This window comes from Argopecten irradians, chromosome 15 (genome assembly GCF_041381155.1).
Source record: "Argopecten irradians isolate NY chromosome 15, Ai_NY, whole genome shotgun sequence".
In the NCBI taxonomy this organism is placed as follows: Eukaryota; Metazoa; Mollusca; class Bivalvia; order Pectinida; family Pectinidae; genus Argopecten; species Argopecten irradians.
The window spans coordinates 28547897-28565457 of NC_091148.1; the positions used below are offsets into that span (position 1 = coordinate 28547897).

The window sequence follows — 17561 nt, forward strand, 5'->3', positions numbered from 1 at the left end:
GTAAGGACAGATGCCTCCAAATCGAACACAACTATGGCTATCAGTCAACATGGAACAAATTCGCCAACGAAGGAACCGTCAGTTTGTCTGAATAGAGGTAGTTCAGCCGATGAACCGACGCGCTATAGTAACGTAAGAGCAACAGTAATAGTGAAAATGGTGTGATCAGACAGAGCCGAGATAGTCAATGTAAAAAAGTTGATATTGAACACCGCAATGCCCAACAGAATCAGTCTTCTGAGGAGAAAAAGACATCCGCTTACGAGTTTCGCGGCGTGCGTCGTAAAGCTAGAAGCAAACGACTCTTAATGTCACGCATTACTGCAGATGGCTCAACAGATGAAGTTGAGAATTCAGTGAAGGCATACGCGGCGGAAGGAGGGGTTAAAGTGACTATGATGCGAGTAATAAAGTTTTGGAACACAGACGATCCAACGTATACAGCACGTATAAATGTATCCGAAGATAGTTTTGAAACGGCATTGGATCCTTACTTTTGGCCCGATGGCGTTCTCGTACGCGAATGGGAGGATCGTGTCGACAACCGATATGGAAGCCGCGAAGGTGAATGGTCGAGAAGGAAAAATCGCCGATTTGACAATCAATATTCATGGTGATAAAGTATGTTACATTGGTGTGGTTCTTATTTATCCTCACCGTGAAGCTTCTTACGTGGAACACTCGTGGGGTAATGTATGGAGCCCCATTGCTCGCTGATATTTTGAGAGATACAGACATTGCTGTTATTACCGAGCACTGGTTACTTCCAGAACAGCTCAACTTTCTCGATACTATTGACAGTAATTTTGAATCGTTCGGACGCAGCGATACACGAATTCCTATCGAATTGGAACTGAGGACGCATCCGCGAGGGTTTGGTGGAATTGCGATACTGTGGAACAAATGTTTGAAGGTATCTCCTCTTCTTAATGAAGGAAACGATCGCATTATAGGCGCGTCGATACAACTCGATGACAAATCGTTTGTATATGTGTTTGGTGTTTTGATGCCGTCAACTAACTTATCGATGGTTTTATATCGAGAAACTCTTCAGACTTTAAATGATTTATACCAGTTATATAGTGAACAAGGGCAAGTTATAACTCTTGGAGACTTTAATGGACACATATCTGAACGCTTCGGTCAAAATAATATGCGCGAAACCAACGACAGAGGAGCACTCATTGAAACTTTCATCACTGAGAATTATCTCGTATCGGTCAACTCACAAGAATGGTCGAAGGGCGGCAATGTAACGTACGTTTCATGGGATGGATTGAATAGTTCACTGATTGACCATATTTTAATAGAAGCACAATACATCGACAATGTAACACAATGTGTTATACACGACGATCATTTTCTAAACGCGTCAGATCATCTTCCTGTGTCCTTTGAACTCCGATGCGCAATACGAAACAAGCCTCGAAACACTTCGACTACGGCAATACATTGGGGGAAAATATCCTCAGAACAGAAAATCGTTTACACTGAGAAAGTCTCGCAGTCGATCAAAAAGGTTATCAATAATTACGAGAAAAACTGTAATGAGCTTGACAGTTTCGTACAGGACATTGTCTGTGTTATCAATGATGCATCGAAAACGCTGCCAGTTAAGCGATATCGTAAATACTTAAAACCCTACTGGAATTTTGGAAGTGTCAGACAATATCACAGGAACATGAGGCAATTCCGTAGAGCTTGGATAGAGAATGGTCGTCCGCGCGGTATGGAACATACAGTGTACAAAGACTACAAGAATTCTAAAAAATATTTTCGTAACGCATTAAAAGAAGCAAGAGAACTTTACGAACAACAGCAGCTCGATAAGCTACAGGAAGCGGCCGAAATCGATGTCGGCACATTCTACAAGGTCGTGCGCGCACGTAGATGTTCAGATAAAAAAGGTTCAGGACTAAAAGTTGAAGATAAAATTATTCGTGACTCCGATGAACTGAGGAATGTGTGGTGTGAGCATTACAGGCAACTAGCTCTACCATCTGAGGAAAATGATTTTGATGATATTCATAAGATCAGGGTACAAATGGATATTCAGAACATGGTTGTAAATAGCTATGAGAATGAAGATGGCATTTGTGGTCGCTCAATAACTTTAAGAGAAGCTGAAGCAGCAGTCAGAAGTATGCAAAATGGTAAAGCCGCAGGCCACGACGGCATAGTAATCGAACATATCCGTTATGGCGGCAAAAGCCTACTAGAAGCGATTGTTATGTTGTTTAACCAAATACTAATCAAAGAGGAATATCCCGATCATTTTAAAAAAGGCATAGTTATAACACTATTCAAAGGCGGAAATAAAGATAAACTGAACAAAAACAACTACAGAGACATTACATTAACATCGGTTCTACAGAAGTTATTTGAAAAAATTCTTTACCAACGCATATCAGCTCGTTGTGCCGAAATTCAGTTTCCACATAAATTACAACAAGGATTCAGACAGGAATGTGGCAGTATCATGGCCGCATTCACGGTAAAGGAATCAATCTGTCATTACATCGAAAATGGGTCCAACGTATTCGCAGCTTTCCTGGACAATGCCAAAGCATTTAATAGTGTATGGATAGACGGGCTTCTACACAAAGTGTACAACTTAGGTTTCAATGGAAAATTCTGGAGAATATTAAACAATTCATTTCAAAACGTAACATCACGCGTATTATTTGAAGGTAAACTGAGCGAACCCTATCCGGTCAAGCAAGGGGTCGGTCAAGGGAGAACATTGTCAGCCTGGATGTTTCTCGTTATGATAAATGATCTTGCGCGTGACCTTGATGACGCAAAATTTGGCCTACATATTCAGACATTACACGTTCCTTGTGTTTTGTTAGCCGACGACACTCTCGTATTGGCAGGTAGTATTGCAAATCTACAAGCTCAACTTAATATCGTTAGTGCCTATGCTAAAACCTGGAGGCTAAACTATAACTCTTGCAAATCTTCGCTGATGCAATTTTCTCATAAGAAACGAAATGCCAGTTACCCTACAGCAGTGTGCTCACTTGGAGGCGCAATAATAGAATGGACTAACTCGAAAGTTTACGCGGGAATTACCTTTTGTTCTGACCTTAAAGCTGACGTTGGCATAGTAAACGCGTGTAACAAAGGTAGACGGAACCTCAACAGTTTAATAAGTGTAGGTATTTATCCTGGCGGGTTAAACCCTCTAAAAAGTGCAAATCTCATTAAGGCAATTATCATACCAGGTATGCTCTATGGATGTGAACTTTGGGCGAATACTACGCAGAAATCGAATGATATATTGAATACAACAATACGGTACGCTGCGCGAAGATGCCAAAGCTTTGAGAAAACATCACCCTCAGCTATAACTGCCAGGGCTATAGATCTACCTGACGATATATGGTCGGATGTGGAAGTTAGGAAACTGTATCTATGGAACAAGCTGTGTCGTGCTAAGTCGTCTTTTGTTTGGAAAACTCTCTTTATTATTCGTTTATGTACATTTATGTTTACGCCACAAAAACTTAGAAACGTCAGCTTTATCGTGGATATCCTCGACACAATGGTGAAATTTAGCATTGAAGCCTTCTTCTTTGACTTTGTTATCTCCGGTGAATTTTATAGAGAATTTCAGTGGAAATCGTTCATTAAAAACGCAGTGACAAATTTTTACTTTGATATATGGTCGGAAAAATGTAAAAATCGTCCTAATTTATCATATTATAAGGCAGTTCACCATTTTCTCGGACCAAATCCCTTATGGGATTTAACACTGAAATTTCCAAAAAATACGTGGAAAATTTGTGAATTGGTCAAACTTTCGTACCGGGTTGAGCTTAACGATGCAATTTGCAAACTGTGCAACAAACGAGTGGACAATGACGTAAAACATTTCTTAGTTGAGTGTCCATCACTGTACAAAAGCAGGGACAACTTATATGATCAAATTGTAAACTGTATTAGCGTAGAGAAATACGTTAGTTTTGACACATTAGAGCCAGATGAAAAGTGTTCATTCATTCTTGGTGGAAGGACACTTATTCAATTGGAGGATATCGAATGGCAGAATATGATGGTTGCTCTAAGCAATGCAGTGGAAGGGATGTTTACGGAGATGAATGTACTCCTCAATGACTGAGTTCTTGTAATTATAATGTAAATACGTCCGTTTTGCAGTTAAATTGAAATGTTAAAATGACATGTACGCAATCTCGATTCAGAGGAAATAAAGAATGTCTGTCTGTCTGTCAATGCTATGTTAGATTAAATGACAAACCCGTATTGCCTACCTATCACATACAAAACCAGAACTACTGCTCGGAATCACTGTAGAGTATCTCGTAATGGAGTTTACCAAATAACTGTGTTTTAGCATATTTCACCAGCGGTATCTACCATACTAGTATTATCATTATTATTACATATAATGTAAGTAAATAATTATTCTCGTTTGCCTCGATAAAGATGAAGATTACAAAGACACATGAATAATAAACACATCTTCAAAGCATTTCTGTTTTAGTTAATTGATGTTAGGCTTGTGTTGTGGTGTAAGAAACTTTATAGTTTTTCGGTAAAAGAGAGCAGGCAATCTGATTGATATCCTTTATATCATCACTACGTCTGATCAGATCGTGGACGTAGTCAACTTGCCCATAGAACACAATAAAGCTTAATGTAAATAAATAATTGGACGAAATGGCGTTTACAATTGACATAGCAAGGTGTAGAAAATAATGTAATCTGAAGTGGTATAAAGGTCATCCGAACATGACCCCTTATGGGATGTAATCCGATTGTGGCAGTAGGGAAATATTATACAAATATTGAGTTTCTGTAGGTTAATACGAGAAATTGTTAAACCTGAGAAAGGTGATATTCCCCGAGGCCGAAGGCCGAGGGAAATATCACCTTTCAAGAGTTTAATAATTCCTCGTATTAACCTACAAAAAGTAAATAATTGTTTTGTTATATGAAACGATAACAAGTTACAATGATACAAAATTTGCCACTTGGAACAATTTTGAAGCAAGGACAGCGCAATGACTAATTAAACAAAAATTTAAAAAAAAAATCTTCTTCCATGAATCCTCATTAGGTAATTTTACTACATGTACTTCTGCTGTAATTCTTCACAATATAACTTTCGAACATATAGCTACATTTAAAATGTGTTAAAATATATTTCCTAATCCTACCTCATGGTTGTCTGCCATGTTGGATTTGGCTATTGCCCGATGATCGGCAATGCTCTATTTTGATTGGTCAAAAATGTGGAAGAGACAGGGAATTCCATGTATCTATTTATAGCCAGGTTACCGGATTTGCAATGTCAACCTCTGAACAGGTGTTTATCGGTCTCAGGTTGACATTGCATTTTGTCAAGACATGACCGAGCGGTCTAGACCAATTAGAAAACGGCAAAACTCTCAGTCATATAACAATGCGATTTGCTTACCCGCGTCATGTTATCCAACCATTAAACTAACTTTCTATTTAATCTATGGTCTATAAAGATGCCAGAGCTTTGCAGACATTAGTTGTCTATATAGACAATATATTTCATATAAAGATAGTTTTATACTTATATTTACATTAACTCATTTTGGGGGTATCTGCATTAACGTTGTTTAAGTTAGAACAGGAAACACGTTTAACCCACAAGATCAATCCACGTCACCATGTTAATATTTGTGACGTCATAATAGTCATGTTTTAGGTGTCAGTTATACACTCATAGACTTCATTTTGCCTTGGCTTGTTTATATAGCAGAAGTGGCAAATTAATGTACATATATGTGTGTGTGTGTGTGTGTGTGTGTGTGTGTGTGTGTGTGTGTGTGTGTGTGTGTGTGTGTGTGTGTGTGTGTGTGTGTGTGTGTGTGTGTGTGTGTGTGTGTGTGTGCGTGCGTGCGTGCGTGCGTGCGTGTGCGTGTGCGTGTGTGTGTGTGTGTGTGTGTGTGTGTGTGTGTGTGTGTGTGTGTGTGTGTGTGTGTGTGTGTGTGTGTGTGTGAGTGTGTGTGTGTGTGTGTGTGTGTGTGTGTGTGTGTGTGTGTGTGTGTGTGTGTGTGTGTGTGTGTGTGTGTGCGTGTGTGTGCGTGCGTGCGTGCGTGCGTGCGTGCGTGCGTGCGTGCGTGCGTGCGTGCGTGCGTGCGTGTGTGTGTGTGTGTGTGTGTGTGTGTGTGTGTGTGTGTGTGTGTGTGTGTGTGTGTGTGTGTGTGTGTGTGTGTGTGTGTGTGTGTGTGTGTGTGTGTGTGTGTGTGTGTGTGTGTGTGTGTGTGTGTGTGAGGGTGTGTGTGAGGGTGTGTGTGTGCGTGTGAATGCAGGACATCGTATCAATAAATAATCACTTCATTAATATTGTACGAAGTGTAAGGAGAAATATCGGCAGACCTGCCAGAGTTGTCTTGGTGACTGTTTACCGTGAAGTCAGGTGAAGCTTTTATGTAAGATTTAAATAGTGTCGTAGTGGCACCTGAATGCACTTAAATGAACGCCTCCATAACGCTTGTGTATACAGTTCATATCACCTTGTGAACAATATTTATCCTGCAACTGTTACACATACTAACGGGTAACTACTGCCGGATAAACTTGTGCTTTATCCGTCAATACCAGCACGTGAATTTGTTCCACATCTGACGGAACTTTTTCTTACTTGACCCCGAACTGTAACCTTCCTGTGAATGAAACGTCATTCAATCCCACTAAAAAGTGCGTCACATTCACCGGAATGACGCCATATATTTACGATAACTAAAAATATTCCATGGCGGTGTCGTCTTTTTCCTGACTCCTGGCGAATGTACATGTATGTATTGTAAAGTAACTTGCTGATGGGTATCTATTTTGATTTTAGTATATCCATATATTTTCAGTGATATTTCACCTTAAACAGAAATTTCTGGTACTGTTTTCGAAGGCGCTCATACATTTCCTATGGTAGTAAAAATGAGTATACTCTTATTCGGTCTTTTCCTGTGTATCAAAGAAGCGTCTCGCTTCGAGCTAAATCAAGTAAATAACCAGCAATTCGTTTCGTTTTGAACGTCATCTCGGCTTTCATAAGTTGTAAAATACTATCCGTGTATTCTCTATATAGAAGTGGTATGTGTGTTTTATGATGATGTGTACTAGGATATCATACACTTATGTATAATCACCTACCAGAGTCGGAGAGTACAAATAACAAAATTAAACGATGTAGAATGCATAAAAACGAATCAAACAAATCTGCATTATTTGACATGAGTAAGTTTTTTATATTACAATGCTGTACGTGTCATATACATAGTTACAGAAACTGTTCAAATTGTCGATGCAATCATTCAAAAAGAAAACAACACATACTAATTGTTTTTCACATAGAGATCAACTTTACATCGCGACATTAAATCCAGATCGGTTAGGTTAGGACTACAATACACGTAGAAGTAAATGAAAAAAACTGTTGTGTATAAACATCTCTATATGACGGATCGCCAGCTGTCAATCATACCGCACGTGACTTTGCATTTTGTATTGAGTGTGCTACGATGTTTGCTCCGACATTAAATAGAAATACATGCGCTTGTGAGCACGAGGCGTGGCTATGTAACACCAGGCGATCGGTCAATAAAGCAAGAGCGTACAGTCCAGGTCTATTGTGACTTTAATAGTATTGCACCGAAACATATTGAAATGAATTAGGATGAATGAATGTTTGAATGAATGAATGAAGGGATAGGATAAAATACCTGTGGAAAATGCATGTTTATATATTCTACACACCGGAAGTTTAAAAGAGGTAATCGAAACTGAAATATTTATGTACAAACATGATTAAGAAATTTTGCAGATTCATCCCCCAAACAAGTGCATTGACTTCATTATATTTTCTTATACCAGAAATATTTCGCGTTTAGCACATGCGAGACGGTAGATGTTAATGAATCAAAATATCACGTGCAAATTGTAGGGATGGTTTTTTATTACTAATAATTGCAATATTTCTGTAGAACACATGTTTTTTAGGTTTGACAAACCTGATCCATGACATATTGAGTATGTACATCGGCATTCTTTCATACCTACGGGTATAATACTGGCTGATCTAGGGCAATACACCCATGTCGCCTGAGGCTGTATTGTATGGCTACCCATGCAATAAAGCCTCGTGACGTCATGGCGTCAACAAAATTTCTATTTCCTCGGTAAAATTTTATGATTTTTTTTCACAAACTTGACTGGTTTTACTATAAAAGATGCAAAAAACGGGATTTGTGTTGAAAATTTAAAGTAATTTTTCATGTATGGAAAATCGGCTACCAGGTATGGATTTCTTCGAATTTATTTCAAAATGGTGGGATATTATAGTTGTAAAATTACAATAAAACGTCGAGGTATGAAAGAAAAATACTCTTTCATAAGTGGATATGAAGGATAGGGATATTATACCCTCGGGATTACAAAATGTTGCAAAACCCTCGGCAAGCCTCGGGTTTTACTACATTTTGTGACCCTCGGGTAGAATATCCCTATCCTTCATATCCGCATATGAAAGAGTCTTATATTATTGCCAAGCAAACTTGATTTATAACAATAATACAGATGTCCGCAAAAGAAAACGTTTTCAACAATACACTGATCAATTACATCAAGTATACATATACTTACCAAAGTAAAGCACGTGTGTTCTACGGAAAAATTGTGGTATATAAATGTTCATTTTTCAGCATTAGTTCTTTTTAAAGTTAGATGTAACACTGACATTCTGGGGATATTTCAAATGCATTATCTATACAAAAATTACTGAGCAAGTGTGAACATGGAATACAAAATAGCAATCGGGATATTTGATAATATTTTAAATACATGTACATGTATGTACGACGGTGCGAAAGCTAACAACAACTCTTCGCTCTTGCAAATATATATTTTATTATGACCATATCTCAAAAGATTATATCAATGAAGTAACATGTATGGGAATATAATACAATAAAGTGACATTAAATTTAACCACCTCTTGTAATATGAAAAAAATATATATGTATATGAAAGATTTAAATCTAATATATGTATATGAAAGATTTAAATCTTCCGGATATTTCCGGACTTCTCCGTTATCCTAACCTTACTCGTTGGTATATAATCTACCTGACGTCAGTATTGCGTAACAAGTCTCTGCTTGCTGTTTTGGTGTGGTTGTCTGCCATTTTCTACAAAGTCTCTGTCATTTATTAGCATTGGTAAGTGAATTGTGCTGTACGAAGTATAACATATATGTTTTATAAACTAATAATCGAAAAATCTGATTTACATATTTAAAAATATTGATCAAACAAGTAATTGCTGAGCGGGGACATTTCCAAAACAGACATATCTGAAGATAATTGGTGAAATCGTAAAGCTTTTCCCCGTCGAACGGTATGTCTACTATCACTTTACATTCCTAAAGAGCTGTATGTATTGTATTTGTATACGCATTTATCGTGTACGCTTTATAGCAATATATTGTGCTCGCATACCTAGAGAAATTACATTATTTCCCCTCACTTGGGAGCTTTTGGAAAACGAAAGTACAGCAACACAATTCTGCGAATTGTGGAAACCATTGTGAAGCAGTTATCGCATATTGTGTATTTGTTCAGTTTGTTTTCATTACATTGTTACTGAAATAAGTTTTGCTACAATCAAAATTCATTCTGAATGTTTTGACAATTGTATACACGTCACTGAACATGATAGCCTGTTGATGGTTATTATATCGTCTAGGCCCGTGTTAGTACGGTTCATTTGAATATATGACAATTAGTATGCAGTGTCGACATGGTGCCTTGGAATTGTATGCCTACAGTATCAAACAGACAGTATATTATTTATTATATCATACTTTGAAATCAAGATGACAATACTTTGTCTGATGTTTTCGGGATCATATTACTATTCCTATCAATAGGCCGACAATACTATGTTTAGTGTGCTTTACCTATGATTATGTTGACATTTACTGTTTCTGAAGATGTTATGTAACTATAATTTAAGCCATCACCTAACGATGATGGGGTCGCTTGCTAAGGTTAACGATGCTGGGTAAACAATAAGTTGACAATAGAAATATTCTTAATGTTTTCTGGCTCGTAGTTCTACCATAGTATAAAATGACAATACTTTGTTTCTGTGTTTATATTTTAAAGAGACGGCAAAAACAAAACACACAACACTACGATAAATCGTGACTACATGAAAAAAACAGGAAGAAAACATGTAAAGCCAAATATATAGGGTGTATAGGTGTAGCAGTAATATTCATTCTAAATCTTAATTATTCAAATATTTAACCATTTCAAACATCGAATACGAACCTAATGTATACCTTATAGATGTACAACCATTGATGATACGCAATCGTAAAACCTAATTTCAAATAAAAAATAAAACTGAAATATCATGTCATTTCTGTGCCACTAAACTTAAACAAATGAAAGGATATATAACATGCTTGCTTAACTAATAATACATTCAATACAAATACATGAGATAAAATATATGTATATTAAGTTTTTAGCCCACCATCTGATGATGGTGGGCAATTCAAATCACTTTCGTCCGTGGTCCGTCGTCCGCCCTTCCTTTCGTCCGTCCGTCCGTCCGTTAACAATTCTTGTTATCACTATTTCTCAGAAAGTACTGAAGGGATCAATCTCAAATTTCATATGTAGGTTTCCAAAGAGCCCTAGTTGTGCATATTGCATTTTGTGACCGATCGGTCAACAGGATGGCAGCCAGGCAGCCATCTTGGTTTTGATAGTCAAAGTTTTTATCGCTTTCTCAGAAAGTACTGAATGGATCGTTCTCAAATTTCATATGTAGTTTCCCTAAGGCCCTAGTTGTGCATATTTTATTTTAGGACCGACCGGTTAACAAGATGACCGCCAGACAACCATCTTGGATTTTGATAGTTACAGTTTGTAAAGTTTTTATCGCTATTTCTCAGAAAGTAGAGAATGGATCATTCTCAAATTTCATCTGTTGGTTCCCCTAGGGCCCTAGTTGTGCATATTGCGTTTTGGGACCAATCGGTCAACAAGATAGCCGCCAGGCAGGCATCTTAGATTTTGATAGCTATAGTTTGGTATCGCTATTTCTCAGAAAGTACTGAATGGATCGTTCTCAAATTTTATATCCAGATTCCCCTAAGGCCTTAGATTTGCATATTGCATTTTGGGACTGAACAGTGACCAAGATGGCCGACAGGTCCCCATCTTGTATATTGTCAGTTGAAGATTGTTATCGCTGTTTCTCAGAAAGAACAGAATGGATCATTCTCAAATTTCATATGTTGGTTCTCCTAAGGCCCTAAATGTGCATATTGCGCTTTGGGACCGATCGGTCAACAAGATGGCCGCCAGGCAGCCATCTTGGATTTTGATAGTCAAAGTTTGCTATCGTTATTTCTGAGAAAGTGCTGAATGGATCGTTCTCCAATTTTATATTCAGGTTCCCCTTGGGCTTTAGTTGTCCATATTGCGTTTTGGTACTAATCGTTCAACAAGTTGGCCACCAGGCAGCGATCTTGGATTGTTATAGTTTAAGTTTGTTATCGTTATTTCCCAAAAAAGTACTGAATCGTTCTAAAATTTTATATCCAGATTCCCCTAAAGCCTTAGTTTTGCATATTGCATTTTGGGACTGAACGGTGACAGGTAACCATCTTGTATTTTGTTAGTTGCAGATTGTTACCGCTATTTCTCAGAAAGTACTGAAGTGATCTGTCTCAAATTTTATATGTAGTATGTTTGAAAAGGTTTGAAAAGCAGAGAGAAAATCCCTCTCTCATTGGCAGACATAGATCATTCTTTGGTGGGCGCCAAGATCCCTCTGGGATCTCTTGTTATTATACGTTTAACATTTTTTTAAAGCTAAATTAACTCAAACTTACAATTTGCTTTGACCATAAATTGCTTCAACAGTTTAATTCATTTTTCTCTTTTTGTCATCAACAAAAACGATTGATTGAACAAAACCTAATCTCAATAATCTTAAACCCAATGATAATGGGAAAAAAACGGTATAAAGCTAGTATATTAATAATCCGAAATGATAGACCAAAATAAATTCAAAGTAAAATCAAACTCATTTCTATGGAATATATATTCAGCCACTATAAGGTCTTCTTCAGTCCAAAATAATACTAACACAACGTGTTCGTGTATGTTTAAAGCCAATGCCTTGGATAGTATTTCAGTTATGTTGTGACACAAAGTGTAGTTATACAATCATGTTTTAACGTTTAGATCAACATACGTGTAATGCGAAGCAATAAACTAATAGAGGATCTTAAGATTGTAAGATTCTATTTATCACATAACTTAACATAGAAATATAAGTGGAAGTTTTTAATTTTGTCTATAAACCAGTAGAAATCCGGCTCGGATGTGACTTTTCCGTCTACTGAGAGAATCAAGCGACGTCATATAAAGATTATGACGTCAAAGATACTTGTAGCGTCACAATAGTGTAATTACACATGTGGCTTACGATATTCATGACATGGCCGTATGACATGGCTAGACGGGTCAGTTATGTGATACAAAAACTTTAAACGAAGATACTTGTTATAATAATGACATGAATATCTGCAAACTATTACATTTAGTGCTAATCAAAAAGAATACATTGAGTTAAAGTAGGATGCTTCACTAGTTCTAAAATTCATGTTAATTAACTTCGATTGTTAGATTTAAGGTTGATTAAAACAAACTTGATTAAAATACACAAAACAAATGCTTAAAGAGATATTTTTGTTTAGGCACGGTGACTATAAAAATGGCGGAAAGTGGACAGGAAAAGAAAGATAAAAATGACGTCACTTCCTTGCCGGCCGGTCATCTCCTGGACTGTCCTATTTGTCTAACAGAGATGAGATCCCCAAAGTCTCTTCCTTGTTTACATTCCTTCTGTGAGGAATGTCTTGGTACCTACATCGTCACAGACTTATCAGGTGAGATGGCGGCCATGACCTCATTCCCCTGTCCTGTATGTAAAAAGATCACATCTCCGGTGAACTCCTCTGACGGTAAGCAGACTTGGGCCCGACAATTCCCCACCAATAGTCTCATACAGGGAATCCAAAACGCCAAGGTAATGTCCAACGACAAATTAGACTGTACTATTTGTTGCAAATCAAAGGAAATTCAAACACCGGCAAAGTATCTGTGTAAACCAAACGGAATCTTGCTTTGTGACGCATGTAAAAATAATGTTCACGATTTATTGCACAGCTCTTGCAACATTGTGGTGATCGATGACATGGCATGGAAGGAACCTGTAACGAAGACATGTTCTACACACAAAGATGAGATGGATTTCTACTGTGAGGAACATAAGTTTATTGGATGCAACAAGTGTATCATAGCAGATCACCGAGCCTGCCATACAGTGATGACTATTAAAGAATTCTGTGATAAGCAGAGGAAAACCGAATTTTTATATTGCATGGATAAATCTCTCGAAAAAGCACTTAATCGTATGGAGTTGGTCAGCCAGGCTTGTGACGATCAAGAGAAATCTATTCATCATAATCAAGACGTTGGTTTAAAGAGCATAACAGATCTGAGGCAATGCTTCAACGCTTACTTCGACAAGACACAAGAGGAGGTCACTCAGGAGCTGATCTCAAAACATAAAGCTGAAAAAGACAAGGTTGATTTAGGTAGACAGAAGTGTAGGAGGCTAACGGTGGCCATTCAAAACACAAGGGAAGCGTCCAGAACAGCGGCTCAGTTAGACGATCATATCGAGATGATACAACTGTTCCATCGCGGCCAGGCAGAGATTCGTGCCTGTAACGACTTGATTGACGAGATATCGTTATCCAAGGCAATCGATATTAAACATGACATCGAACCCAGCCTCACAACGATCGACGAAACCAGCCCGTTGTCCCTTGGAAGGATTCTTGTCGAGGAGCAGCCCTATAGCACACCAGACTGGGTGGAATACATACAAAATCATGGCGTTCTATCCGAAAGTCGCGTGAGGAAACTCGGCACAATTAAAGTGGATACTTCGTCCTACCGCTATGGGTGTAATCATCAAGGTGTTTTAGTGATGGCAGACGGGAAGGTAGTCTTAAGCGACTATGAAAACAAACGATTGAGATTATATTCATGCGACGGTGGATGTTTAAATGAAATCACCTTAAGTAATGATCCACGAGACTTATGTTTGGTGGATGATAATACAGTGGCTGTGAGTACCGCTTCTTCTGATGAAGGCATACGGATTGTAAAAGTAAAGGACGGTACACTAACACCCTCAACTGCTATAAAGACTCCATCAGCATCATACGGTATAACGTTTAGAGAAGGCAAGTTCCTCGTGACCACTCCACGCAATATATATGAGATACCAATGGAGGGAGAGTTAAAGCAAATCCAGTCATTACCCTACGATTGTTATTGCCTCGCCTCAGACGAAAACGAGGTCTTCGCCACTCTTTCAACATCTGAAGCTGAAAAGGTCGTGGTAACCAAGCTGACGTCTGATGTACAGACATGCGTGGCCCGTGTTGGAGTCGTCAAGTCTGGTAGAGGAATAGACGTAGATCGGGAAGGTAATCTTTATGTTTGCGGCTATGAATCTAACAACGTTGTACAGATGTCTAGATACGGGACCCAGATTCGAGAACTGCTGATGGCAAAGGATGGTATTGACAAGCCGATGGCTATATCTGTACACGGGAACAAATTTGTAGTAACCAACGTTTCATCGCAAGACAAGAATAATGTGCATGTATATCAACTTTATTGATTCACATCTTGCTAGGTCCTCTAAACTCGCACTGAACTCTTTTCCAGGATTTATAATTACTATTATCAACTCTTGAATCATCGCACGTAAAATGAAAGCAATGCATCACCAACAAATTCTTGCAATGTAACGAGTAGATTACTTTATCGTATTCACTATAAAAAACATTTTCAAAGTTTGTTGTGGGATGTAACAACACTGATTAATGAATATACCCGGTATTAAAAACTTTGAAAGGAGAAATTATATAAGACGCAAATTGATGTCAAAATCGAGCTATGACGTTAACCGCTGACCGATGAATGCAATCAATTAAGGCGATAATTTGTATTGTATATAAATTTGAACAAAGACGATTATCTAAAGTCGATGGTGATGGATTATAATCACCAGTGATGAACCTAGACGGTGATCAATGAACTTATCAAGTGATGAACCTAGACGGTGATCAATGAACTTATCAAGTGATGAACCTAGACGGTGATCAATGAACTTATTTAGTGATGAACCTAGACGGTGATCAATGAACTTATTTAGTGATGAACCTAGACGATGATCAATAAACTTATCCAGTGATGAACCTAGCTAGGCGGTGATCAATGATCCAGTGATGAACCCAGGCGGTTATTAATGAACTTATCCAGTGATGAACGTAGACGGTGATCAATGAACTTATTCAGTGATGAACCTAGACGGTGATCAATGAACTTATCCAGTGATGAACCTAGACGGTGATCAATGAACTTATCCAGTGATGAACCTAGACGGTGATCAATGAACTTATCCAGTGATGAACCTAGACGGTGATCAATGAACTTATCCAGTGATGAACCTAGACGGTGATCAATGAACTTATCCAGTGATGAACCTAGACGGTGATCAATGAACTTATCCAGTGATGAACCTAGACGGTGATCAATGAACTTATCCAGTGGTGAACCTAGACGGTGATCAATGAACTTATCCAGTGATGAACCTAGACGGTGATCAATGAACTTATCCAGTGATGAACCTAGCTTAGCGGTGATCAATGAACTTATCCAGTGATGAACCTATAAGGTGATCAATGAACTTATCCAGTGATGAACCTAGACGGTGATCAATGAACTTATCCAGTGATGAACCTAGACGGTGATCAATAAACTTATCCAGTGATGAACCTAGCTAGGCGGTGATCAATGAACTTATCCAGTGGTGAACCTAGACGGTCGTCAATGAACTTATCCAGTGATGACTCAAGACGGTGATCAACGAAATGAACTTAACATGTGGTGAATTCAGACAGGTATTAATGAACATATCATGTGCCAGCGATCAATGAACTTATTTGCTAATTTTTAACAGTATTTGATAATCTTGTCTATTGATATTAACAGAGAATGATTTCTGATATTGTCAACATTTACAAGCTGTATCGCATATCTACCCATGCATTAAAGCCTCGTTACGTCAAAGCGTCAACAAAAGTATTATTTTCTCAGCAGAATGTTAACAATTTGTTTTCAGAAACTAGGCTGTGTTTACTTAAAAAGATACAAACAACAGGATTTCCGTTGAAAATATCGCACAAATTTCATTCATTTCTTTTATGTGTGGATATGAAGGATAGGGATATTCTACAACATTTTGTAACCCTCGGGTAGCATATCCCTATCCTTCATATCCACATATAAAAGTGTCTTGTACGGTGGTATCCATTAAAATGTTTCATTAGTACGTACTTTCGAAACCCTTCATACGAATTGCTAAATTGATCGTACTTAAGTTGAACAGCCTATATATATTTATCTAATTATCTTTAAGTTATTGATGCTGTCATGATTGAAAACAAGGGTAATATAACGGTATTTGTATTTATTGTTTGTAACTATTATCATTATTTAAAAAACGTTTTTAACGCATACTTATATATTTCGCTCAGAAATATTCTGCAATTTTCCTAACAACTATATATTTTAATTAAAGTTTTGTAACTAAAATCACTATATATGTATATGTACTATAAAGTGGTTTTAATTTTCAATCTTTCCTTTCTGATATTGTTTCTTTTTACTGTTATTTATTGACTCTTAATATAATGAGATTCCTAAAATAGTTTTATTTATATATATATCTTTAATATCTATAGCACAATGTCATCTATAGTTAAAAGAAGATACTTATTCTTTCTTTGCATACAGTTTTAATTTTTGCTATTTTGTGTATGAAATGTGGTACTGTTCTTTTTCATTTCAACAAATTTTATTGACAAAGATGTCAAATGGATTAAATAACAGGCAAAGCCTATATAAATTCTCTCCAATGGTGGCAAAAGTAATAGTTTAAACTTACATCAATTATAGATTTTATATTTAAGCTTTGAAATGAAAATTTTACAACAATTAAAGGGAGATAACTATTTTTCATACTCCATTCACACATCACACATACTATAGATACAATTATTATTTTATTACAAGAACGTGTTATATTAGACGTGTTATATTATATTACTCAGATATTGACAGACAATTACCATGTGGTACTGTTCTTTCATGCTTTAAAGATCGTCTTACATCATTCCGCAATGAAAATGACAGGAATAGATAACTCTGTAATATGCAAATACAGAATATCTTTTTTTATTTGTATAATTTATGTATTTTTTTAATATTTAAGACATGAAATTGATGTTTTAAAGTAGGTATATATATTCATTGTTAACATAAAGCTTGCAGATACATGATTTGTGTTTTATAAACAACACTAAAACGCTGTTACTGCAGTGGTTTATAGCGTAA

At 37.2% G+C, this 17561-nt stretch overlaps 1 protein-coding gene across 1 annotated transcript; it reads left to right on the plus strand.

Moving 5' to 3' along the window:
* Window positions 1-9105: 9105 nt before the first annotated feature.
* LOC138309163 (uncharacterized) lies at window positions 9106-17561 on the plus strand. The gene is made up of 2 exons (XM_069250320.1): window positions 9106-9215; window positions 12779-17561. Exon 2 carries the CDS (start codon window positions 12796-12798, stop codon window positions 14779-14781), a length of 1986 nt encoding a protein of 661 aa, XP_069106421.1. The 5' UTR covers window positions 9106-9215; window positions 12779-12795; the 3' UTR covers window positions 14782-17561.

What these genes read in the sequence shown, in the direction of transcription:
- LOC138309163 (XM_069250320.1), top strand. Translation starts at nt 12,796, where the DNA reads ATGGCGGAAAGTGGACAGGAAAAGAAAGATAAAAATGACGTCACTTCC.